Consider the following 25,513-nt stretch of genomic DNA (forward strand, 5'->3'; position numbering starts at 1 on the left):
TCTGTCCACGTTTATAGACAACATTAACTGGAAACTACACGCACACGCCTCCATCATGTTGGCTACCTGTTTGTAGATGCAGTCCAAACATTTTGGTTGACTGACTATATTTTGGGGTAAAGAAGAACCAACAACAACAAAACTGACCTTCTTGGCCTGAGGAGGAAGTCTTTAAACGTGTACGGCCGCTCCATCGCTGGATCCTCTGTCTGAGAAAAAAAAAAAAGCTTCAAAATAAAGAAAGCAACAGCCAGCCTGACCACACTGCAACGCTGTACACGTCTGAGCACGGGTGAGTGAGTCGGGGGGGAAAAGAAAAAAAAAAGTGGTTATGGGCTGAACACCATGGCGAACTTCCAGAGTCCTGCTTACGTAATCAACATCTCCTGTTACATATTCCATGCAGGCCACAGGTTGTAGCTCTGCTGAACAGCAGCTGGTTATTAGTGGCTCCACAAGAATCAACAGCATCAGCAAATCTGCTGGAGCTTGAGAATGGATGTAAACAGGGAAAAGGAGAGAAAAAATAAAGGAGTTCAGAACCTAAGACTCGATTCTGCTTCGACAGGATGATGGAACCCATCAGCTTTACTTACAGAAAAACGTAACTGATCAGACTGTCATGTGTTGCTCCTTATTTAACGCTGGACTTTGAGACTTGGCGTAGACTAATTACAGCTACCAGAGAATGTTAGAAAGGAGTCAGATTTAACACAAGATGTGGACAGCTTCAGGGGAAAAAACCCAGCGCCGTTACAGGAAGTGGCTACGTGTCTGAAGCACCGCTCACATCCACGAAATAAATTCCTGGGTTTCCTTAAAAGATCTTATCAGACCAGTGTGGGATACAAGCTTCCAATTTCAAACCGTTTCTTCCCCTGCACATCTTTCATCCAGGACTGGCTTTAATATCAGCCCAGGATACATGTCAAGGATTTGCCATTGTTTATCCAGGAACAGGCCGAGGATTAGCTTTTACAATTATCTAAAGATTATGTGAATTATAACATCAATTATGCACAAGTCCAGCACTATTTTTAGCACAGGCTGAGGATCAACTAACAATTTGTCCAGAATTAATCCAGGGCTACTTTAACATGTAGGCGATCAGCTTTAACACAGGTCCAGGACTAGTTTTATTAGCCTAGCCGACAACTAGCTGTAATTTTGTTTCCTGGACTAACTCAGGTGCAGGACGTGTCCAGGTGCATCAGTAACACAAGCTCAATACAATACAGTGGACTAGTTTAAAGGATGAATATGGGTTTCCCCAAGTTTGACGCATCTTTGTGTATGCTAGCTGGACAGCAGGTCGTTAATGTTAGCCTTAGGCTATTATCCAGCACGTTTAACCCGATATGAAATATTCCAAAACAAATTCAATTACTTCACAAAAGTAAAAAAAATTAAAAATCCCCAACAACTTATAAAATAAACATCACTCATTGATAAAATTTACGCTCAGACATTTTAAGACTTTTTAAAAACCACCCAGAGTCAGTCTGGATAAATCCAGAAGCAACACAAGTCCAGTTCTGGACCTCTGACCCTTCCTAAACCATCTCTGAACTGGCTTTAAATGGTTTAGAGACTAAATAACGTGTGTGACATGGGATTAGCACGAATACACATCCAGACATCTATCACAAAGTCGAACAGGGTCCCAAGTTCATAAAGTGATCATAAATGAGAGGAAGTGAGTAAGTCAGGTGACGTGTCAGAGTGAGTGTGCAGAACGTGCTTTAGCTTGTAATTACAGGTTGTGTTTGTGTCGGATTTAGCTGAAAGCCCACAGCTGCACCGCTACCTCCGAAGCTGTGTAATGAGGGAAGACAGACTCACACTCTGTTTTTTATTTGACAACGTTAGTCACACTGCTCACTCAACACAAACATCCTGTGGTATTTTACTTTTAACTACAAAACAGCAACATTCTTTTTCTCTCTTTGCATCTTTAAACATTTTTACAGGATTTGAGAAATGAAAAGTGGGGTTTTGCTGTGATTCGAAGCTGACATGCTTTCTTTGTTGCCCAGGTTTATATAACAGGGATACTCCTGGAACCAATCAGACCTCAGTTCCCACCTCCTCAACGCCACTATACCCAACCGGACCTCAGTTCCCACCTCCTCAACGCCACTATACCCAACCGGACCTCAGTTCCCACCTCCTCAACGCCACTATACCCAACCGGACCTCAGTTCCCACCTCCTCAACGCCACTATACCCAACCGGACCTCAGTTCCCACCTCCTCAACGCCACTATACCCAACCGGACCTCAGTTCCCACCTCCTCAACGCCACTATACCCAACCGGACCTCAGTTCCCACCTCCTCAACGCCACTATACCCAACCGGACCTCAGTTCCCACCTCCTCAACGCCACTATACCCAACCGGACCTCAGTTCCCACCTTCTCAACGCCACGATACCCAACCGGACCTCAGTTCCCACCTCCTCAACGCCACTATACCCAACCGGACCTCAGTTCCCACCTTCTCAACGCCACGATACCCAACCGGACCTCAGTTCCCACCTCCTCAACGCCACGATACCCAACCGGACCTCAATTCCCACCTCCTCAATGTCACTTTACCCAACCGGACCTCAATTCCCACCCCCTCAGTATCAATATAACCCACCCGACCTCAGTTCCCACCCCTCAATACCAAAGAAGTATTTTTATTTTGAATTCACTTGGAGATTTGTGCAAATTTAAAATGTTACATCATTCTCAGGAGCCGTTAAACAGTCAGATACGTTTCTGCTTCAGGTGGATCTCAAGTTCTAACCTTTCATAAATATATCTACACAACAAATTTTGGGATTGGACTGGAATTCCCTTATTAGTGCCTCCAAATTTTTACCTCCTACTAAACTGGAAACTTGTGTTTATACTGTATACTAAAAAACCATTGTTGACAAAATCTCGATGAAAAAGCTGGTTTTGCCGAGCTTGTGCGTGCGCGCGTGTGTGTTTACTATGGCATGTTGTTTGGTTTAGTGTTACTATTCCGTTGTTAGCTGAAGTATTCCTAAACCGACCCGCATGTTTACATTTCAAACACAACCCCGTTTCCACTCCCTACAGGGAGAGGGGCTTCAGAGCATTCCAACTCAAACACACACACTTATTCAAAGCACTTACCGGCAAGTGATTCAGAGGTACATCCACCTGTCCGAGGAAGTCATCTCTAGTCTGTGTCAAACAAGGGAAGGGGAGGGGAAAAAAAAAAAAAAAAAAAAGAGAGAATGAGCTCTTGACCTTTAGCAGGAACTGAGGGACAAACACACAGACACAACCCTGAGAGGAAAAAACCGACAATGATCTGAAGAATGGCAGAGAAAGAAGGAGGGGGAGAGCGAGTGAGTGAGAGAGAGAGAGACCCAGTTTATGATTACTCCAGTGAGCAAGGCACCAGGGTGTAAAAAGGAAAAAGGTCAAAGGTTCAGTGGGTCAGGGGTCATATGTCAATCACTGCGTGAACCCTCTGCTCGCACCCTGAAAGCCACAGTGACATTAATCTACACTGCACGTCCAGTTAACGCTGGATCTGCACATCATTTACCTGTCCGAAGTGTAAAAGCCCGTTCCTGTGTCGGTCATGACCAGAGCGAGCCTGTGTGTGGAATAAACTGGTTTAAACATCAACACACACACTCACTCAAGCACTATGATTTACACCAGGGGTTTCATAGAAAACATGATAATTTAGCGATATAAACTTCCTCCGAGATTCAAATAAAACTCTCTAACAGACTGTATGATAACGTGTGTAACCTCGGTCACATTATACTGCATGATGAAGATCTTCCAACGATCGATCACTACATATACACTCACCGGACACTTTATTAAATACACCCATACATCATGTGGATACAAATCAAGAGCTTCAGTTAATGATGTTCACACGTCAGAATGGGAAAAATTGTGATCTCACAGTGTGACTTTTTTTTCCACTGTGGCATGGATGTTGGTTTCAGAACCTGCTGATCTCCTGGGGTTCTCTCACTCACACACACCAGTCTCGAGAGTTTACACAGAATGGTGCCAAAAACAAAAAACATCGAGTGAGTGAGTGAGTGAGTGAGAGAGAGAGAGAGAGAGAGTTCTGTGGGTGGAAACAAACGCCTTGTTGATGACAGGTCAGAGGAAAATGGACAGATTCGTAGTTTGAGCTTATTTTTTTTTTTTGCCAGGAAGGATATAGTAACTCGTAGGGATGAGCGAGTACAGCATTATCTGTATCTGTTAACCATATGAATTATCTGTATCCGTACTCGGAGTGGACGGGTCCTAACCCGGAAGTGGGCGGGATTTAACCCGGAAGTGGGTCTGGTTGTCTTGAAACAGGCGGGACTTTAACCAGTATGTTATTTTAAGCATGCAATTGATATGGGTTGATCAGAAATTGTTATATTTATTGCTGATTAGAAAACTATTTACAGGACAGCATCAGCATTGAGCTTCAGATCACTGGTTTTGATCACGATAGCAAACGAACTATTTACAGAACAAGTTTTGCAACAATGAATACAACACATGCGGTTGCAATTATGAAATGAACAAGAGTTTTCATACTCAACATAACTTTCTTTTTTTAACTTTTAATTTTTTTATGATCAGTGCAATTTTTTTTGGTTCTTTTTTATTTATTTTTTTATTTCCACACCAGGTGTGTGTGTGTGTGTGTAGCTTAATTTGTATTATTATTTATACCACTACTACCTAGAAAGTGTTAGACACTCAGTGCGTGAAGTAAAATAAAACTGGTTAGAGCCAACTGACGGTTTAAAAAAAAAAAAACTCCGACGACCGGCAGAGAGAGAGTGAGTGAGTGTGTGAAGCTTAATTTGTAATACTTATACCACTACTACCTTTATTTTTACATGAATTACAGCAAGAAAGTGTCAGACACTCAATCCGTGAAGTAAAAAAAAAAAGTTTTTAACCGACGGTTAAAAAAAGAAAAAAAAAAAATCTCCGACACGCAGAGACGCAACGCGAGTCGCTTTCTACCAAGCACCACGTCTGAACGAACCCACGTTTACCAGAACTCTACTGGTTATAAGTAAGTACAAACTGAAATAAAAACAAACTTGAAGCTGAAGAAACCCGAAACGTTAACGGAAAAGAGCTGCGAACCTGAGTGACTGAGGTAGAGACAGAGCGCTGTTCTCTGTGAGTGAGCAGAGCGGTGTGTGTAGGGGAGGGGCGCTGTGACGCTGTGTGAGGATTTTCATTCAGTCCGAGCACAGATATTGACTCGTATAATACTCATACTTGGCAAAAGTGCTTTATCCGTACCGGATACTCGTTTCGGCTGAGTATCCGGCTCAACTCTAGTAACTCGTATAATCACCCTTTACAACCGTGGTGAGCAGAAAAGCATCTCAGCATGCAACAGCAGACAGAAGAACACATTGGGTTCCACTCCTGCAGCCAAGAACAAGTTTCTATTAAAGTGGCCACTGAGTGTATAACGCTTCTTACATCAACTGGCTGGAAATCATCTTGCACATAAACACGAATGTTTAACGCAAGCTTGAGGTAATAAGGTGTTTTTTTTCCCTATCCGTTAGCATGTTTCAGTTATGTTTCGCCATCGCCGTTATCATACTTGTAGCCGTCCTGCGAGTTTGGCGTCCTGCTATCGGTTGATTTTTATGTGAATGTCATAACTGCACTTGTACTCAGATTTTAATCAGAAATTTGCCACCATCCACCTTTGTAGCACTAAATCAGCATCATGAGCTCCATGACCATGGATTTCTAATCACAGCTGAATAGTTACAATAATATAATTTACAAATTGTGATGGTGAGAGAGCCACCTCACGACTCTCACCTATGGTCATGAGCTTTGGGTAATGACCGAAAGAACAAGATCACGGATACAAGCGGCCGAAATGAGTTTCCTTCGCAGGGTGGCTGGGCGCTCCCTTAGAGATAGGGTGAGAAGCACAGTCACTCGGGAGGAGCTCGGAGTAGAGCCGCTGCTCCTCCACATCGAGAGGAATCAGCTGAGGTGGCTCGGGCATCTTTTTCAGATGCCTCCTGGACGCCTCCCTGGGGAGGTGTTCCAGGCATGTCCCCCTGGGAGGAGGCCCTGGGGAAGACCCAGGACACGCTGGAGGGACTATGTCTCTCGGCTGGCCTGGGAACGCCTCGGTGTTCTTCCCGAGGAGCTGGCCGAGTTGTCTGGGGAAAGGGAAGTTTGGACTTCCATGCTTAGACTGCTGCCTCCACAACCCGGTCCCAGATAAAGCGGGAGAAGACGAGAAAAATTGTGATTTTTTTTTTTTGGTCTGCATCAGCCAAAAATCAAACAGTGACAATCAGATTTGTTTCCTTCCCTTCCAGACATGAACAGAAGCCGTAATAAGTCTAGTCCATGACTTGTTAGGTACATTAGCTTTAACGCTTCAGAGCCAAATTAACAAAGCTTCAGAAACTTCAGATACTGAATATGTCTCGGTCAAGCGAATAAATATCAGCTCGGTTGATTTATTTTACACTGAGCTCTACAACACGCCTCCCCCCCCGGTCCGAGATGTAAAAGGTTAAAAGGCATAAAAATTCAATTGACTGTACTGACAAAACACTGTTCAGGGCATTTGGAAATGAAGATTTGATAAAATGAACTGCTCAACCAGTTAACCTTCGACCTTCAGCAGGACTCCGAGTTCCTTTTTCTCTTGAATGAACTTTGATGGGAGCGGATTAAGTCAGAAAATCAGCGACATTCGGCCCACTTTCTGCACTTTGTTTTTCCGACTCGTTTGACATTTAAACCAAAGTCCAGTGTGTTAATGAGAACACAGAGCCTCTGTACGGCTCGAGAAACCAGCCTTCAGTCTCCACTGAGAGAGCGAGAGAGAGAATATATGAGTCACCCAGTGTGGAGCTGTCAGATAACACTGAGATCATCCACAACATTTTCCTTCATTTTCAGCAAATCTACAACAGATACAGGGTGAAGCTTTCTGAAGAATCTCTACAAGTATAAAGACTGATGATTCACCACTCACGTACAGTGTGTTCACAAATAATCAGGAATCCAAAAATGAAAGTAAATCATAGAACACCAAAGGGAAACTCCTTTATTCCTCCTTCGAGGACTTTCCACAGATCAGATTCTTATCGCCGTGGTAATTACTCCACAACAGGAAGCAACAAGAAAAGCCTCTCGAGTTATAAAGGATAATTAAGGCGTTAGGAAACGATGTCCTACAGAATTGACTCCTGCTTTAGAGCCGGTCATCTCGAAAAACAGCACCAACACCAACGTTTCTTTACATAATAATAATAAATTATTCCTATAGCCCTATAAGGACGGGGTTCGTGCTCATCTGCGATTTTGTTTTATTACTCAATCACTCAAAATGATTAAACCAGAAAAAAAATAAGTTTAAAGTGGGCCATTTTCAATTCAGATGAGCGATTACATTCTTAATACTCTTCTAATCTGTCCAGCTTAAACTTCAAAATAAATAAATGTTTTGCAATGCAAACCCAGCTGTAAGTGTGTAGCATTAGTTTGCATGTGCTAGCAAGACTAAATAAATCTTATTCACAAACATGCTAGAAGATATTAAAATTAGACTCAAGTAATATTACAAAACTATGACAAATATAGCTAAAAGAAATGAGGTTAGTAGTAATAGAAGTAGAAACTGTAGTAATAGTGATCGAAGAACCATAAGTAGTAGCAGTAGTTGTAGTTATAGTACCAGTAGTAGTAATAGTAGCAGTAATCATTATAGTACCAGTAGTAATCGTAGCAGTAACCATAACAGTAGTAATAGTACCAGTAGTAGTGATAGTGCCAATAGTAACCGTAGTAGTCATAACAGTACCAGTAGTAGTAGCAATAGTAATAGCAGTATAGTTCCAGTAGTAGTAGTAATCATAGTCCCAGTAGTAATGGTACCAGTAATCATAACAGTAGTAATAGTACCAGTAATAATAAGGTAGTTATAGTACCAGTAGTAGTAATCATAATAGTAATAATAGCACCAGTAGTAAATGGTAGCAATCATAATAGCAGCAGTAGTAATAGTTGTAGTTATAGTAACAGTAGTAGTAATAGCACCAGTAATCGTAGCAGTAGTAATAGTTGTAGTTATAGTAACAGTAGTAGTAATAGCAGCAGTAGTAATAACATGAGTAGTAATAGCAGCAGTAGTAATAGTTGTAGTAACAGTAGTAGTAATAGTACCAGTAACCGTAGCAGTAGTAATAACATGAGTAGTAATAGCAGCAGTAGTAATAGTTGTAGTTATAGTAACAGTAGTAGTAATAGCAGCAGTAGTAATAACATGAGTAGTAATAGCAGCAGTAGTAATAGTTGTAGTAACAGTAGTAGTAATAGCACCAGTAATCGTAGCAGTAGTAATAACACGAGTAGTAATAGCAGCAGTAGTAATAGTTGTAGTTATAGTAACAGTAGTAGTAATAGCACCAGTAATCGTAGCAGTAGTAACACGAGTAGTAATAGCAGTAGTAGCCTTTTTTTTTTTTTAAACTCCTCATCCTGTTAAGCTCCGTTTCGTTCCTGCTCTGTGAGCCTTCACCTTATTGTGTACATGCACCAACTTATCCCTCCCGCCAATATCTTCCTTCCCCCATGGTGTCTGTAAGCGTTTGGTCACCAAGGATACAGCTTCCCATTAACCTCGCTGTCACAGACCGACCCGAGAGTCTTTGCAGAACGTCGGGCAGGTTTTAGCTGCAAATCACAAGTTTATATTAAATGCGCTTGTTCTAATGTGTCGTTGTTTCTATAGTAACAGCTCATTCACAGGGACTCGTACGAAAGACGCGTCACATAAATGGATTATAAATAAGTGTAATCAGTGACGTGACGAAGTTTTCTGTATGGAGAAAGGTGTTTATTTAACATTAATGGAAGGAGTCTCCAATTTCAGTGCTTTGTAACAGTCAGAGGTGAAGCTGGAACTTTAGGCTTGTGGTAGAAGAGAAATAAAATGCTTCCAGAAGTGTGATTATATATAAAGAAAAAAAGAAAGCAAAAAAAAAAAAAAAAACAACAACAACTTTGGGCTTGTAAGAGTAACTCTGTTTCATGACCATTCCATCATTGATTATTTTCCTACAAGAGCACAACACGGAGAGCCTTACTTCACAAAGAAAGACTTCGCTCTGATCTTCTAATTCTTTGGGATAATAAGTGAGAACACACCTGTAGTCCATGAGAACCCAGCAGAGGAAACGGGATTGCTATGGTCATGTGATTCAGCTGACGCATACAACACGGGGATTCCCACATACCTTGCTTCCAGTAATGTATTTTCCCTTCGTATGAAAATAAAACACTGATCATGAAACATAAAGCGAGGTTGAGACACTGAGCAACTGAAATGTCATCTGCAGAGCAAAACGCTCATTCTTCAGTAAAATGCAAAATGTCAGCGAGAAGCAGCACGAGTCTGAAATCCATCATCATTAAAGAAACCAACGGTTTGGCGCCGAGATTTAGTTGAAGCTTTGAGGTTAGCAGAACTGTTTTTATACTTGGACAGCAAAAAAGAAGCATTGTCTAGACTTGGATATATTCAGCAAGCATCTCTAAACCTTTTGGACACGGATACACACAGCTTGTCAAAGGTCTTTATGGTCATTTTAGCTGTAACTGTATCCTAACGACCACAGAGCAGCTGAGGTGCACGTTGACCCAAGTCAAGGGAGAAGGACTGATCTGAAAACCCAACAACAGCACTTGATGCGGGTCTAAAGATAGAACAGCCGGCTCTTAAAACGACGAGAAAAAAAAGCCAAGCTGAAGAGCGCTTCTGGGCAGGCACATATTTGCCCGCGCTCATTTCAGATCCCCTCTTATTTTTTACATTACAGATTTTTTCTTTTTCAAGAAAAAGCCACTGGTAAAGTTTTCAAAGTCTGGGGAAGAGAAACCAAAAACCCGTGTGGTTAAGCTTTTCTCCTGCCTTTCCATTTTTCTTACCCTTTCTTGCTTCCCAGAAAGTCCTTCCCCCTCCCCATCACACAGTCCCAAACTCCCTACCTCATCTCCTCTGCTTTTCTCATTTGCTGTCCACTTATTAACTACTAACACAGTGAATTATTGACAACGCGTCACATTCCAGGTCCACGCAAAAAAGAAAAAAAGTGCATCATAAAAATCAGCCATTCAGTAACACACTGAACTTAATGTCAAACTGGTGTCATTCCAACAGAAACCAAATTAATAAACAGACGAATGATAGGAAACTGCATACAACATGAAATTCTAGACCCCCAGTGCTAATTACCTTTGGGCAATTCCAGGTAGGTCCTTGTCCAAAGCTAATATCCTGTGTCGAGTTAGACCCGTGGCTGCCTCCTTGGCTGAAATATATCTTGAACTTGGCCTGCCTTGGATCCTGTTCTTTCCTGATCTTAAAGGTGCAGCCTTGAGCGCCATCCTCACCAACTTCACTCTCAGAGATGGGGGCATGAAGGTTAGGCATAGATCCAGGGCGCGATGGTATCTGTCTGGGTTGTAAAGGCTGAGAGGTGCTCCTCTCTAGTCGGATTCGAGGGTAACGTACCGCACGGCTACTTTTACACCCAGGATCGGCCGCCTCTCTCTGGCTGTTTGTAGTCACGGTTCTTCCTCTGTCCTGTTGAAGCTGGAACACAAGTCTCCGAGTACCAGAATTTCCATCGGTTGTTGGCTGAACAGACCAACGGCAGGCACCGTTTTGCCTGTCCTGACTGTAGGGAACTATTCTCAACTGCTGGACATCAGACCCACTGGTAGCGCTTTGCTGGATACAAAACCCACCGATGCTGATTCCTGGAGAACCTTCATTACCGATTCCCAAAGGAGAGTGTCCGTTCTGTAAATCGTACGGCCTGACGCAGAAAACTCGCCTCTTGGGTTGGGCAGGATCCATTCCTGGGTTAGTCTGATCCATAACTGGAGTTACTGGACTTTCTCTACTGCGGTAAAATGCAGGTTGAGAAGATAACCAGCCCTCTGCAGGCTCAGTGTATGCCGGAGCTGGATCCTGGGGGTATCCTGGTGGTGAATCCATGGACTGTACATCTTCCTGGGGTGTAGAGGAGCGCTGGAGGGAGATCTGCATGGAAGAGCTCTTGGTGGGCCTTGGCGGTTCAATTTGGCTCTGGAGCTGCGGGATAAACATGGAGGAGCTTCGTTTTAAGAAAGCACCAGAAATAGGGGTGTCTTCCTCAAGCAACGGGTCCTGTGGACGCATTTGGAAAAGCATGGCTCCTGCTCCAGCGACGTTATGATGTGTATTCTGGTCTTCATCCTCGAGTTCCTGTAACTCAGGAGCCGTGTTGCTGCGGTTGGACCCAAAGTAGAGACGCAGCCGGCGAGACATTCTCGTGTCTCCGTCTGGTTCCAGTCGACTCTGTCTCTTGCCCACCCTTTAAACGTGTCTGATCAGCTCTCTGCACTCTCGTTCACTCACCCACACACTTTTCCTCTTTACTTTTCCCCTTCCCTCACTCACTGGGAGAGAGAGAAAAAGCAGGAGTACATAGTAACAAGAGAAGCACTGCCAGAGATCTGCAAAGTTCAGACCACAAACTCCCAGTGAGACACAGAGAGAGAGAGAGAGAGAGAGAGAGAGCGCGCGCGTGTGTGTAAGGAAGAGGGGTGGGATGGGGGGGGAAATCAACCCACTACCATTTGGCAAACTGTTAGCGCTGCACCTCGATGGTGACAGGCAGCAGAAATAACCAGAGTGACAAGTAGCATTCCGAGCGTGATTGGATAAGGACGCCTGGCACTCAGGAAAGCCGAGGTGAGGGTAGGATGGCCCTGGTCACGTGCCTCAAAAATGGCACAGACTTCCCATCCCTCTTAAAACACACCCCACCACCAACCCGAGAGATCTAAACAGCTTCTGTCAGCTGCCACTGATCTGTCAGGATGAACCCAGCCCCTGGGAGCAAGAAGGAGATAGACAGAGATCACAGTGAAGACAGGAAACACTCTCTGCAAACTTGTAAATCTGTGTCTTCTCTCTCTCTCTCTCTGTTTGTCTGTCTCTTGTCCCACACACCAAGGACGCAAGGAGAAGCCAAGTAAGGTTTGGAAGCTAATCAAAAAAAAAAATCTTTAAAAAATAAAAATTTGCTTCCCCTTTAAAAAAACAAAAAGTCATTAATACAAAAACAAAAGCACACATGACCATGCCATTCAACAGTTAGCATGTGGCTTTTGAAACATGATCGTATTTATACAGAGCAAAAAGAACAAACTGGTTTAAAACTTGTTGCAAGCTTGAAGGCAAAAAATAAATAAAAAAAATTGCACAATTTTCCAGAAAATATTTCATGTCTAAATTTCGCCCAGTGCTTTAAAGCGAGATTTCATAAAATCGGTGAAATTTAGTTCCGTCTGAAATGTGGTGATTGTGATATCTGTTTATTTCTGTAATATCTCACAAAATATCAGGCCATTCTGTGGCTGGGAAGTTATTTAATTTGAGGGGATTAAAGCAAATAATGTGCATGAAATCGCTCGCTTGGCGCAGTCAAGCAGACAGAGGAAGTCCGTGTGCGCATGCGCAGGTTTACCTTCTTCTTCTTTTGGGTTTTACGGCAGCTGGCATCCACAGTGTTGCATTACTGCCATCTACAGGTTTCCCTTTGAGCGTGCACTGACAGTTCCATCATTCTGTCGCTAAACGAACAGCTGATCACACCGAGGTGCTTGCTGAGCGCCAATATTTATTAGTTTGGTCCTGCGTTTCCTTTCCTTCGTATAGAACATAACGTCTTTTCTTCTCGCTTTCTTTACGTTACTGTAGTCGCTCTTTCACGTTTCATTCGCACACTCACGTCCTCCATTTTTCTCTCCTGTTTCAAATTTGTATCCCACAATGCCTTGTGCGAACGGGGAAAGCCCACCACGTGATGCATGACCTAGTATCTTGAATTGGGTCATGGTGAAGCAGGAAAAAATAGCGGAGAATTTAGAGCCATGTGGAGATAAATTCATTAATTGCTCTATTTAAAAAAAAAAAAAACCCTAATAAAATTGGAACTCTGTGATTTGAATTCAGTAGCTTTCGGTTGCTAAACAAAAATAATTGGGTTTCGGGAAAATTATTTTTATGACCTACACTTGAAAAATCTGAAAGGCAGTCTACCTTTAAATATTGCACTGGAGTTACATGGATAACGTTGCTGAAAAGCAAAGGAAGCTTATAGTCTTGAGTTAAGAATCGTACGCTAAATTTGCGTGTGCAAATCCTCCCACAGCGGTGGTGGTGCTGTTGTTTCGATCGGCTTTTGCGGACGTGTTTGTTTTCTACATGCGTACGCAACACGGAGCCACAAGGTAACCAACAGCTACACGTGACATTTTCTCAGTTGCACTGTATCGCATATCATCATACACTATACTGTAAGGCCAAAAGTATGCGGACACCTGAATATCACATCACTCTCCTTGTTGAACGTCCCATTCCAGACTTATTCCCCCCTTTACTGTTATAAGCAGCTCCAGAGGACTACCACTAGATTTTGGGGCGCGGCTGTGGGGATGTGTGTTCATTCAGGTACAAGAGTGAAGTCAGACAGCGATGTTGGGAAGAAGGTCTGGGATGCAGTCAGTGTTTAGTGGGGTTGAGTTCAGAGCTCGTGTGTGCACGGTTTTGTATATTATACAAGTTCTGATAAGTAAGGAATCAATAGGGGTGTTCACACGGCAACTTTTACTCCGGTGTAGCACCGGGGCTGCCCCGGTAGAGCATTCACATGGTACAAAGTTATACCGGTGTAGCCCATGAAAGCTGCTTAAACCGGTGCAAATCTAACCCTGCTCGGGAGGTGGTTTAAGAAATTTACTCCGGAGTAAATGCTAGTTTGCGGGGCAGCACCGATATAAAATGGGCCGTCTGAACGCTACAGGGGTAGACTCGCTACGCGTGAGGAGAGTTGATTACATACGGGCATTGCATAATTTGCATCCTGGTATTTTGCGCTTCCAAAATGGCGAATATCAACAACAACAGAACTGCGTGTCTTCCAGTGTTGCCAGATTGGGCGGTTTTAAGTGCATTTTGGCGGATTTGAACATATTTTGGGCTGGAAAACGTCAGCAGTATCTGGCAACACTGGTGTCTTCATCCACGTTGTTTTCCCGGCGCTTGGTGATGCCATGACAACTGGGAAAAGGAAGTACATTTTCACGCATGTGCATATTTCATTTCCGCATTATTACTATCGTATAGCACGGTCGCAAAAACTGCCGTGTGAACGCAAGTGGGGCTGCACCGGTGCTAACACGCTTCTCTCTAGTAAGCAGGTTTGTGACGTGTGAACGCTGCACAAAATTTACACCGGTGTAAGATATATCGCAACAAAATACATCGGTGCAGCATCGATGCAAATATGTGCCGTGTGAACACCCCTAAATACTTTGATGTTTCATTTCAGAAAAAAATAATCAGTGTGTTGAAACGAGTTGGTGTTAAATCACCCTGAAGTGAATCTCACACCACGAACATGAAGCACAAAATCTTTAAATAAAAGGAAAAAAATAAGATGAGCGGAAGGAGGAAGAAAAGAGAGAGATAATGGAGACAGAGGTAGAGAGAGAACTGCCGAGAGAGAGAGGAGAGCGAGCTGCTTCTTCTCCTCAGACATATAAGGACATCATACAGAGCCTGAAGAGTCTCAACACTGACCCAGTGCCAAGAGGACACACACACACCTAAAATTCGTATTCAAGATTACACAAACACACACGAACAAGTATGTACACACTGACTCGTATATATTTTTTTTATATACGCACAGCCATACCGTATATGCAAATGTGTGTGAAGGCCTGATCTCTCTCTCACACACACACCTATATTCAGACTTGCTGCATTTTCAGCCTGAGGCACTGAGCAGCTTCCTGACTGAGGTTTTATTATATTACAGTCATCCCTGGGAATCGCTCCAATTAAACACTGAACATGTCTCTTTATATGTCCTATAGACCAGTGTTTCTCAACCGCTGGGCCGCAACCCATGAGTGGGCTATGACGCACCATCTCGTGAGCTGCGAAATTCCCCCCAAGTTAAAGCTCCTTTTCACTTGTAGTAGGGTACAATTGCTGGGTTGCATCTGACATCACATCTGCCTCATTAACCTACAGTCACACTACAGCTCGTGATGCTTTGCGATGGGTTATCGATGAAAATGAGGTGTTTTGGCAGCGACGCATGGCGATATACACGTGCACTAAAAGTTGTGGTCATGCAGCAGGCAAACACTTGACTGTCACGCCTTTGCGCGCTTAAGTCTGGCGCAGGTCGAGCAGACGCACACACTCACGGAGCGTGTTGTGCACAGGCTTGGGACCCAGTCATTACAGGAAACACCGGATATTGATTTGAGCACAATCAGCAGATATGGATGCTGTTTTCATAGAGGCTTTGAAGTATCATCATCATCATGTTTGTTCCTAGCCATGTTCATAACACTGTTTAAATACTCTGCTTTTATAAATATCACGCCTGCTAATAAACAAACACTCTTCCTGCACTTAGATCCGTCTACCGCTGTCTCTCCTGTAGTGTCCTGATCCCCAGATCTTTAACCCAGCCACATATAAAAAGTTGTTCTCCTCGATGCTCTTCCAGGTTTCCATCTGTGTGTCCGTGTACAACCCCGATTCCAAAAACGTTGGGACAAAGTACAAATTGTAAATAAAAACGGAATGCAATAATTTACTAATCTCAAAAATCTTTTATACCCAGTCATGTTAATGACCTATTGCCAATTGACCTAATGAGTTGCAATTTGGTCCTCCAGCTGTTCCTTTTTTGTCCCTTTAACTTTTCCAGCCTCTTATTGCCCCGTCCCAACTTTTTTGAGATGTGTTGCTGTCATGAAATTTCAAATGAGCCAGTATTTGGCATGAAATTTCAAAATGGCTCACTTTCGACATTTGATATGTTGTCTATGTTCTATAGACCCCTTCGCAGTAAACGTCATTCATACGTAAGCGGAAATTGCGTGCGCAGCCTGGACCCAAAAAAGACTCAGAAATGCCTAGTTGTTGTGTTGTCGGGTGTCAGAATCGTAGCAGTGATGGGGTTAAAATGTACAGAATTCCAGCAGGATCTCACCCATTCCAAAAAAAAAAAAAAAAAAAAAAAAATCGCCGACGTCTATGGCTACAAGCCATCAAACGTGTAGACTGGGATGAGAGCACCATCAAAAATGTGCAGGTTTGCAGCGCCCACTTCATCACAGGTAAGATCAGGCTATTTATTAAATCTTTCTTTTTTATTCTTTCTAGTCTTTGTTTATTGATGTAGCAAAATACTTTGGTAACGTTTGTCTGATTAGCTGGGTCATAGTTACACAATGTAATGAATATTGTTAGCATGTTAACTTAGCTTTGCATGCAATTTTGTTTGTAGGAGAGGTCTCGCTTGACTCAAGCAGTCCAGATTTTGTGCCGTCATTATTTGTGTATGCCGAAAATCACAATTTTAAAGCAAGGATGGAAAGGTAAAATTGTGTGCCCTCACTCTAAATGCCAACTTACGTTGACTGCTCTAACCTAGCTCCCGCCCCGTTCACTTTCATTTCTGCTCTCTGCCTCTCGCTTTTTACGCAGCTCTGATTTCTCTTAGCTGCACTCTTTACACTATCATTCCTTTCATGCCATCACCTCCTGCAAATTGCTGTTTAGTGTTGGTATTTGCTGTTGTAGCTAAAGCCACATTGCCATCACATCACTGGCATAATTTGATTAAAACAAAATGAATATGAATGTCCCATTGTTAATCAAGTTGTACATGCCTGCACATAACAATCATATGCGTCTAAAGACTTGTAGGCACGAAGTTTTTCGTGGGTGTACACTGAAGTCTTGTCAGTAAGGTACGAGTATATATCTGGCCATTGTATACCAGGGAACTTACTAACATCGTCCGTCCACTCTTTAATTAAATGCGGATCCGGTAGGCGATGTCCACTTGTTAGAGTTAACTTATTTATGTAGCATTCTCGATCTTGTAACGACAATTGTTTTGCATAATCTGACAGCTCATAATGCCGGTCTATGGGCAGCGCCATTGTTTCTGGGTCCAGGCTGCACGCGCATTCTGGCAACGGTCAGTTTGTTTACAAACATGCGAAGGGGTCTATTGTGAATACAATATCAGTTTTTGAGATTAGTAAATTATTGCATTCCGTTTTTATTTACAATTTGTACTTTGTCCCAACTTTTTTGGAATTGGGGTTGTAGAACAATGTCTGCATCACCAGGTAGTTTGAGATGTTGGGGAACTCAACAGATGGAGAATTTTCCAAATCAGAAAAATCCTTCTTCGTTAACGTGTAAGGATCTAATCCCATCGAGTGGTTTCTATATCCAGTTCTTTTGAGTGCAATTCTTGGTTTTAATAACTTGCTTGCTTTGCTGAACACAAACATGGCAATAAGTTCTTGTGTTAATGGACCAGACTCCACTTTTGGATCATTAATCCCTTTTGACTGAGTTTGGCTTCTGGCACATCCATACAGTTTTAAATACAATACCTACAATTAAAAACAGTTTGTTTTTACTGCATTTATTTAATTCCTGGGCTCCCATCTGTAACAGGGGGTGATGTTGCATCCCATTAATACACCTTACAATAAATTATTAGATTCTAATAGAATAGATGAGCCAAAATAATTGGGGATCTTTTGTAATGGGCCCCGACTGGTTATAAGTATGAACACGTGGGCCTTAAAGCCAAAAAGGCTGAGAACCCTTGCTACAGAGAACGAAAACACACACACACACACACACACACACACACACACACACACACACACACACACACACACAGCAGCACTAGGGGGCTCTGATCCCTCACTGTGCACATGCTAATGTTACGGTTTTACAGTTCTATAAGTAAAACAGTGTGAGACTCTGTGGAGCTGCATTCAGCCTGAAGTTCATCCAAAACATAAAAAGAGCATGTGGAGAGGAACGCTCCTCCTCACTGAAGCATCACAAACGCTTCTAACCAAATTGAACACTGCTGACGAGGAGGAGACTCTCCGCCGATGAAGAGTGCTGAGAATGCTTTTTTAATTCTCACACCGATGATGTAATCGCTCTCACGATGAAATGTGTTACAGAAAAGGAAAAGTTTCTCACCAGTCTGTTCTCATCAAACACTTCGAAGAGGAGCCTATGGTTCTGAGGACACACCTGAGAGAGAAACACACACACACTTCACCACCAAAAAGCCGAATCCAAGACTCATTTATTTTAGATCAGTTGTTATATCATAAATAAATAAATAAATAAATAAATAGCAGCATTGACGGCGCAGGATATTTTCACCTGCACAGCGCAGAAACAGAGGAAGGTTTTAGATTTCCTGTGAAAGTCCACTCAGGGGAAATGACTGCCAAAGGAGAAAGAAAGAAAAGAAGAAAAACTTACTCTGAAATAAAACTCCTCATTCCATTTGGGGTTGAGAGTCTGAAAGAGAAAATAGACAATGTTAATTCACACATATTTAATAAATCACACACGCACACACACACACACACACACCAAGAGAGAGAGAAGCGCAGACAGACAGCGAGAGAGACGCGCAGACAGACAGCGAGAGAGAGAGACAGCGAGAGAGAGAGACACACAGCGAGAGAGAGAGAGCGAGAGAGAGAGACAGCGAGAGAGACACACAGCGAGAGAGAGAGAGCGAGAGAGAGACAGCGAGAGAGACACACAGCGTGAGAGAGAGAGACACAGCGAGAGAGAGAGACACACAGCGAGAGACACACAGCGAGAGAGAGAGAGACAGACAGCGAGAGAGAGAGAGACACACAGCAAGAGAGAGAGAGAGAGACACAGCGAGAGAGAGAGACAGACAGCGAGAGAGAGAGAGACAGACAGCGAGAGAGAGAGAGAGACAGACAGTGAGAGAGAGAGACAGACAGCGAGAGAGAGAGACAGACAGCGAGAGAGAGAGAGACACAGACAGCGAGAGAGAGAGACACAGACAGAGAGAGAGAGAGAGACACAGACAGCGAGAGAGAGAGAGACACAGACAGCGAGAGAGACAGAGACACAGACAGCGAGAGAGAGAGAGACAGACAGCGAGAGAGAGAGAGACAGACAGCGAGAGAGACAGACAGCGAGAGAGAGACAGACAGCGAGAGAGAGAGAGAGACACAGACAGCGAGAGAGAGAGAGACACAGACAGCAAGAGACAGACAGACACAGACAGCGAGAGAGAGAGACACAGCGAGAGAGAGAGAGACACAGCGAGAGAGAGAGAGACACAGCGAGAGAGAGAGAGACAGCGAGAGAGAGACAGCGAGAGAGAGAGACAGCGAGAGAGAGAGACACACAGCAAGAGGGATGCAGACAGACAGCGAGAGAGACAGACAGCGAGAGAGACGCGCAGACAGACAGCGAGAGAGACAGACAGCGAGAGGAAGAGAGAGACACAGACAGACAGCATGAGACAGACAGCGAGAGAGAGAGAGACACAGACAGCAAGAGAGAGAGAAACAGACAGCGAGAGAGACACAGACAGCGAGAGAGAAACAGACAGCGAGAGAGACACAGACAGCGAGAGGGAGAGACACAGACAGCGAGAGAGAGAGAGACACAGACAGCGAGAGAGAGAGAGACACAGACAGCGAGAGGGAGAGACACAGACAGCGAGAGAGAGAGACAGTGAGAGAGACAGCGAGAGAGAGAGACAGTGAGAGAGACAGCGAGAGAGAGACAGCGAGAGAGACAGACAGCGAGAGAGACAGCGAGAGAGACAGACAGCGAGAGAGAGAGACACAGACAGCGAGAGAGAGAGACACAGACAGCGAGAGAGAGAGACACAGACAGCGAGAGAGAGAGACACAGACAGCGAGAGAGAGAGACACAGACAGCGAGAGAGAGAGACACAGACAGCGAGAGAGAGAGACACAGACAGCGAGAGAGAGAGACACAGACAGCGAGAGAGAGAGACACAGACAGCGAGAGAGAGAGACACAGACAGCGAGAGAGAGAGAGACACAGACAGCGAGAGAGAGAGACACAGACAGCGAGAGAGAGAGACAGACAGCGAGAGAGACGCGCAGACAGACAGCGAGAGAGACAGACAGCGAGAGAGACGCGCAGACAGACAGCGAGAGAGACAGACAGACAGCGAGAGGAAGAGAGAGACACAGACAGACAGCATGAGACAGACAGCGAGAGAGAGAGACAGACAGCGAGAGAGAGACAGACAGTGAGAGAGAGACAGACAGCGAGAGAGAGAGACACAGACAGCAAGAGAGAGACACAGACAGCAAGAGAGAGACACAGACAGCAAGAGAGAGAGAGAGACACAGACAGCGAGAGAGAGAGAGACACAGACAGCGAGAGAGAGAGAGACACAGACAGCGAGAGAGAGAGACACAGACAGCGAGAGAGAGAGAGACACACGCAGACAGCGAGAGAGAGAGCTACAGACAGCGAGAGAGAGAGCCACAGACAGCGAGAGAGAGAGACAGACAGCGAGAGAGGGAGAGACACAGACAGCGAGAGAGAGAGAGACACAGACAGCGAGAGAGAGAGGGAGAGACACAGACAGCGAGAGAGACAGACAGCAAGAGAGACAGACAGCGAGAGAGACACAGACAGCGAGAGAGACAGACAGTGAGACAGAGAGACAGCGAGAGAGACAGAGAGAGACAGCGAGAGAGACAGAGACAGACAGCGAGAGAGAGAGAGAGACACAGACAGCGAGAGAGAGAGACAGCGAGAGAGAGACACAGACAGTGAGATAGAGAGACAGCGAGAGAGAGACACAGACAGCGAGAGAGAGAGAGACAGCGAGAGAGAGAGAGACAGCGAGAGAGAGCCACAGACAGCGAGAGAGAGAGAGAGCCACAGACAGCGAGAGAGAGAGAGAGCCACAGACAGCGAGAGAGAGAGACAGACAGCGAGAGAGAGAGGGAGAGACACAGACAGCGAGAGAGAGAGGGAGAGACACAGACAGAGAGAGAGGGAGAGACAGACAGCGAGAGAGAGAGACACAGACAGCGAGAGAGAGAGGGAGAGACACAGACAGCGAGAGAGACAGACAGCGAGAGAGACAGACAGCGAGAGAGACAGACAGCGAGAGAGACAGAGAGAGACAGAGACAGACAGCGAGAGAGAGAGACACACAGACAGCGAGAGAGAGAGACAGCGAGAGAGAGACACAGACAGTGAGATAGAGAGACAGCGAGAGAGAGACACAGACAGCGAGATAGAGAGACAGCGAGAGAGAGACACAGACAGCGAGAGAGAGAGAGAGACAGCGAGAGAGAGCCACAGACAGCGAGAGAGAGAGAGAGCCACAGACAGCGAGAGAGAGAGAGACAGACAGCGAGAGATAGAGACAGACAGCGAGAGAGAGAGGGAGAGACACAGACAGCGAGAGAGAGAGGGAGAGACAGACAGCGAGAGAGAGAGGGAGAGACACAGACAGCGAGAGAGAGAGGGAGAGACACAGACAGCGAGAGAGAGAGGGAGAGACACAGACAGCGAGAGAGAGAGGGAGAGACACAGACAGCGAGAGAGAGAGGGAGAGACACAGACAGCGAGAGAGAGAGGGAGAGACACAGACAGCGAGAGAGAGAGGGAGAGACACAGACAGCGAGAGAGAGAGGGAGAGACACAGACAGCGAGAGACAGAGGGAGAGACACAGACAGCGAGAGAGAGAGGGAGAGACACAGACAGCGAGAGAGAGAGGGAGAGACACAGACAGCGAGAGAGAGAGGGAGAGACACAGACAGCGAGAGAGAGAGAGAGGGAGAGACAGACAGCGAGAGAGAGAGGGAGAGACACAGACAGCGAGAGAGAGAGGGAGAGACACAGACAGCGAGAGAGAGAGGGAGAGACACAGACAGCGAGAGAGAGAGGGAGAGACACAGACAGCGAGAGAGAGAGGGAGAGACACAGACAGCGAGAGAGAGAGGGAGAGACACAGACAGCGAGAGAGAGAGGGAGAGACACAGACAGCGAGAGAGAGAGGGAGAGACACAGACAGCGAGAGAGAGAGGGAGAGACAGACAGCGAGAAAGAGAGGGAGAGACACAGACAGCGAGAGAGAGAGGGAGAGACAGACAGCGAGAGAGAGGGAGAGACAGACAGCGAGAGAGAGGGAGAGACACAGACAGCGAGAGAGAGAGGGAGAGACACAGACAGCGAGAGAGAGAGACAGACAGCGAGAGAGAGAGACAGACAGCGAGAGAGAGACATGCGCACAGAGAGCAAGACGCGCACACAGAGAGCGAGAGACGCATGCACAGAGAGGGAGACACACACAGACAGACAGCGAGAGGGAGAGACATGCACAGACAGACAGCGAGAGGGAGAGACAAGCACAGACAGACAGCGAGGGAGAGACAAGCACAGACAGACAGCGAGAGAGAGACACAGACAGACAGCGAGAGAGAGACACAGACAGACGGCGAGAGAGAGACACAGACAGACGGCGAGAGAGAGACACAGACAGACGGCGAGAGAGAGACACAGACAGACGGCGAGAGAGAGAGACAGACGGCGAGAGAGAGAGACAGACGGCGAGAGACACAGACAGACGGCGAGAGACACAGACAGACGGCGAGAGACACAGACAGACGGCGAGAGAGAGAGACACAGACAGACGGCGAGAGAGAGAGACACAGACAGACGGCGAGAGAGAGAGACACAGACAGACGGCGAGAGAGAGAGACACAGACAGACGGCGAGAGAGAGACACAGACAGACGGCGAGAGAGAGACACAGACAGACGGCGAGAGAGAGACACAGACAGACAGCGAGAGAGAGACACAGACAGACGGCGAGAGACACAGACAGACAGCGAGAGAGACACGCACAGACAGACAGCGAGAGAGAGAGAGACACGCACAGACAGACAGCGAGAGGGAGACATGCACAGACAGACAGCGAGAGGGAGAGACACGCACAGACAGACAGCGAGAGGGAGACATGCACAGACAGACAGCGAGAGGGAGAGACACGCACAGACAGACGGCGAGAGAGAGAGACACGCACAGACAGACAGCGAGAGGAAGACACGCACAGAGACAGCGAGAGGGAGAGACACGCGCAGACAGACAGCGAGAGGGAGAGACACGCGCAGACAGACAGCGAGAGAGACACGCGCAGACAGACAGCGAGAGAGACACGCGCAGACAGACAGCGAGAGAGACACGCACAGACAGACAGCGAGAGAGACACGCGCAGACAGACAGCGAGACACGCACACGCAGAGAGCGAGACACGCACACGCAGAGAGCGAGACACGCACACGCAGAGAGCGAGACACGCACACGCAGAGAGGGAGACACGCACACGCAGAGAGGGAGACACGCACACACAGACAGCGAGAGGGAGACACGCACACACAGACAGCGAGAGAGAGAGAGACACACACAGACAGACAGCGAGAGGAAGACACACGCACAGACAGACAGCGAGAGGGTGACACCCGCAGACAGACAGCGAGAGGGAGACACGCGCAGACAGACAGCGAGAGAGAGAGAGAGAGAGACACACACAGACAGACAGCGAGAGGAAGACACACGCGCAGACAGACAGCGAGAGGGAGACACGCGCAGACAGACAGCGAGAGGGAGACGCGCAGACAGACAGCGAGAGAGACACGCACACACAGAGAGCGAGACACGCACACACACAGAGAGCGAGACACGCACACACACAGAGAGGGAGACACGCACACACAGAGAGGGAGACACGCACAGACAGACAGCGAGAGAGACAGACACGCACAGACAGACAGCGAGAGAGACAGACACGCACAGACAGACAGCGAGAGAGACAGACACGCACAGACAGACAGCGAGAGAGAGAGACACACACAGACAGCGAGAGAGAGAGAGAGACACAGACAGACAGCAAGAGAGAGAGACAGACAGACAGAGAGAGAGACACAGACAGACAGACAGTGAGAGAGAGACAGACAGCGAGAGAGAGACAGACAGACAGACAGAGAGCGAGAGAGACACACACACCCAGACAGAGAGCGAGAGAGACACACACACACAGACAGACCGCGCGCGAGAGAGAGAGACAGACCGCGCGAGAGAGAGAGAGATAGACCGCGCGAGAGAGAGAGAGACAGACCGCGCGAGAGAGAGAGAGACAGACCGCGCGAGAGAGAGAGAGACAGACCGCGCGAGAGAGAGAGAGAGACAGACCGCGCGAGAGAGAGAGAGACAGACCGCGCGAGAGAGAGAGAGAGACAGACCGCGCGAGAGAGAGAGAGACAGACCGCGCGCGAGAGAGAGAGACAGACCGCGCGCGAGAGAGAGAGACAGACCGCGCGCGAGAGAGAGAGACAGACCGCGCGCGAGAGAGAGAGACAGACCGCGCGCGAGAGAGAGAGACAGACCGCGCGCGCGAGAGAGAGACAGACCGCGCGAGAGAGAGAGAGACAGACCGCGCGAGAGAGAGAGAGACAGACCGCGCGAGAGAGAGACAGACCGCGCGAGAGAGAGACAGACCGCGCGAGAGAGAGAGAGACAGACCGCGCGAGAGAGAGAGAGAGAGACAGACCGCGCGAGAGAGAGAGAGAGAGACAGACCGCGCGAGAGAGAGAGAGAGAGACAGACCGCGCGAGAGAGAGAGAGAGAGACAGACCGCGCGAGAGAGAGAGAGACAGACCGCGCGCGAGAGAGAGAGACAGACCGCGCGAGAGAGAGAGAGACAGACCGCGCGAGAGAGAGACAGACCGCGCGAGAGAGAGAGAGACAGACCGCGCGCGAGAGAGAGAGACAGACCGCGCGAGAGAGAGACAGACCGCGCGAGAGAGAGAGAGAGACAGACCGCGCGAGAGAGAGAGAGACAGACCGCGCGAGAGAGAGAGAGACAGACAGCGCAAGAGAGAGACACAGACAGCGCAAGAGAGAGACACAGACAGCGCAAGAGGGAGAGACACAGACAGTGCAAGAGAGAGAGAGACACAGACAGTGCATGAGAGAGAGACAGACACACACAGACAGCATGAGAGAGACACAGACAGCGTGAGAGAGAGAGACACACACACAGACAGACAGCAAGAGAGAAACACAGACAGCGCAAGAGAGAGACACACACACACAGACAGACAGACAGCGAGAGAGAGACACAGATAGTGAGAGAAAGACAAAGTAACAGTGAGACAGCCAGATAGCGAGAGAGAGAGACACAGCAACAGTGCACAACAGTGAAACAGTGAGAGAGAGAGAGAGAGAGATTTGTTATTAACAAATGGGTGGCATGGTGGTGTAGTGGTTAGCGCTGTCACCTCACAGCAAGAAGGTCTGGGTTCGAGCCCCGTGGCCGGCGAGGGCCTTTCTGTGTGGAGTTTGCATGTTCTCCCCGTGTCCACGTGGGTTTCCTCCGGGTGCTCCGGTTTCCCCCACAGTCCAAAGACATGCAGGTTAGGTTAACATGGGGGTGGTTTTGGGCTGAAGTGCCCTTGAGCGAGGCACCGAACCCCCAGCTGCTCCCTGGG

General features: G+C 46.6%; 1 protein-coding gene across 5 annotated transcripts in view; it reads right to left on the bottom strand.

The window, feature by feature from the left end:
- Positions 1–25,513, bottom strand: part of nedd4l (NEDD4 like E3 ubiquitin protein ligase) — a 79,959-nt gene that overhangs the window by 28,305 nt on the left and 26,141 nt on the right. For 2 of the 5 annotated variants that reach the window (XM_060935333.1, XM_060935331.1), the window contains exons 1-3: positions 10,296–11,532; positions 3,149–3,199; positions 148–209 (exon numbers count right to left, since the gene is read on the bottom strand). In XM_060935333.1, coding sequence (XP_060791316.1) covers positions 148–209; positions 3,149–3,199; positions 10,296–11,375 — 1,193 coding nt within the window. In that variant the 5' untranslated portion in view covers positions 11,376–11,532. Of the gene's footprint in view, positions 1–147; positions 210–3,148; positions 3,200–3,569; positions 3,621–10,295; positions 11,533–18,164; positions 18,219–18,455; positions 18,495–25,513 lie in introns of those variants that run through there. The other 3 variants (XM_060935334.1, XM_060935335.1, XM_060935332.1) reach the window with 3 other exon arrangements.

The sequence above is a fragment of the Neoarius graeffei genome, chromosome 12 (assembly GCF_027579695.1).
Source record: "Neoarius graeffei isolate fNeoGra1 chromosome 12, fNeoGra1.pri, whole genome shotgun sequence".
Lineage (NCBI taxonomy): Eukaryota > Metazoa > Chordata > Actinopteri > Siluriformes > Ariidae > Neoarius > Neoarius graeffei.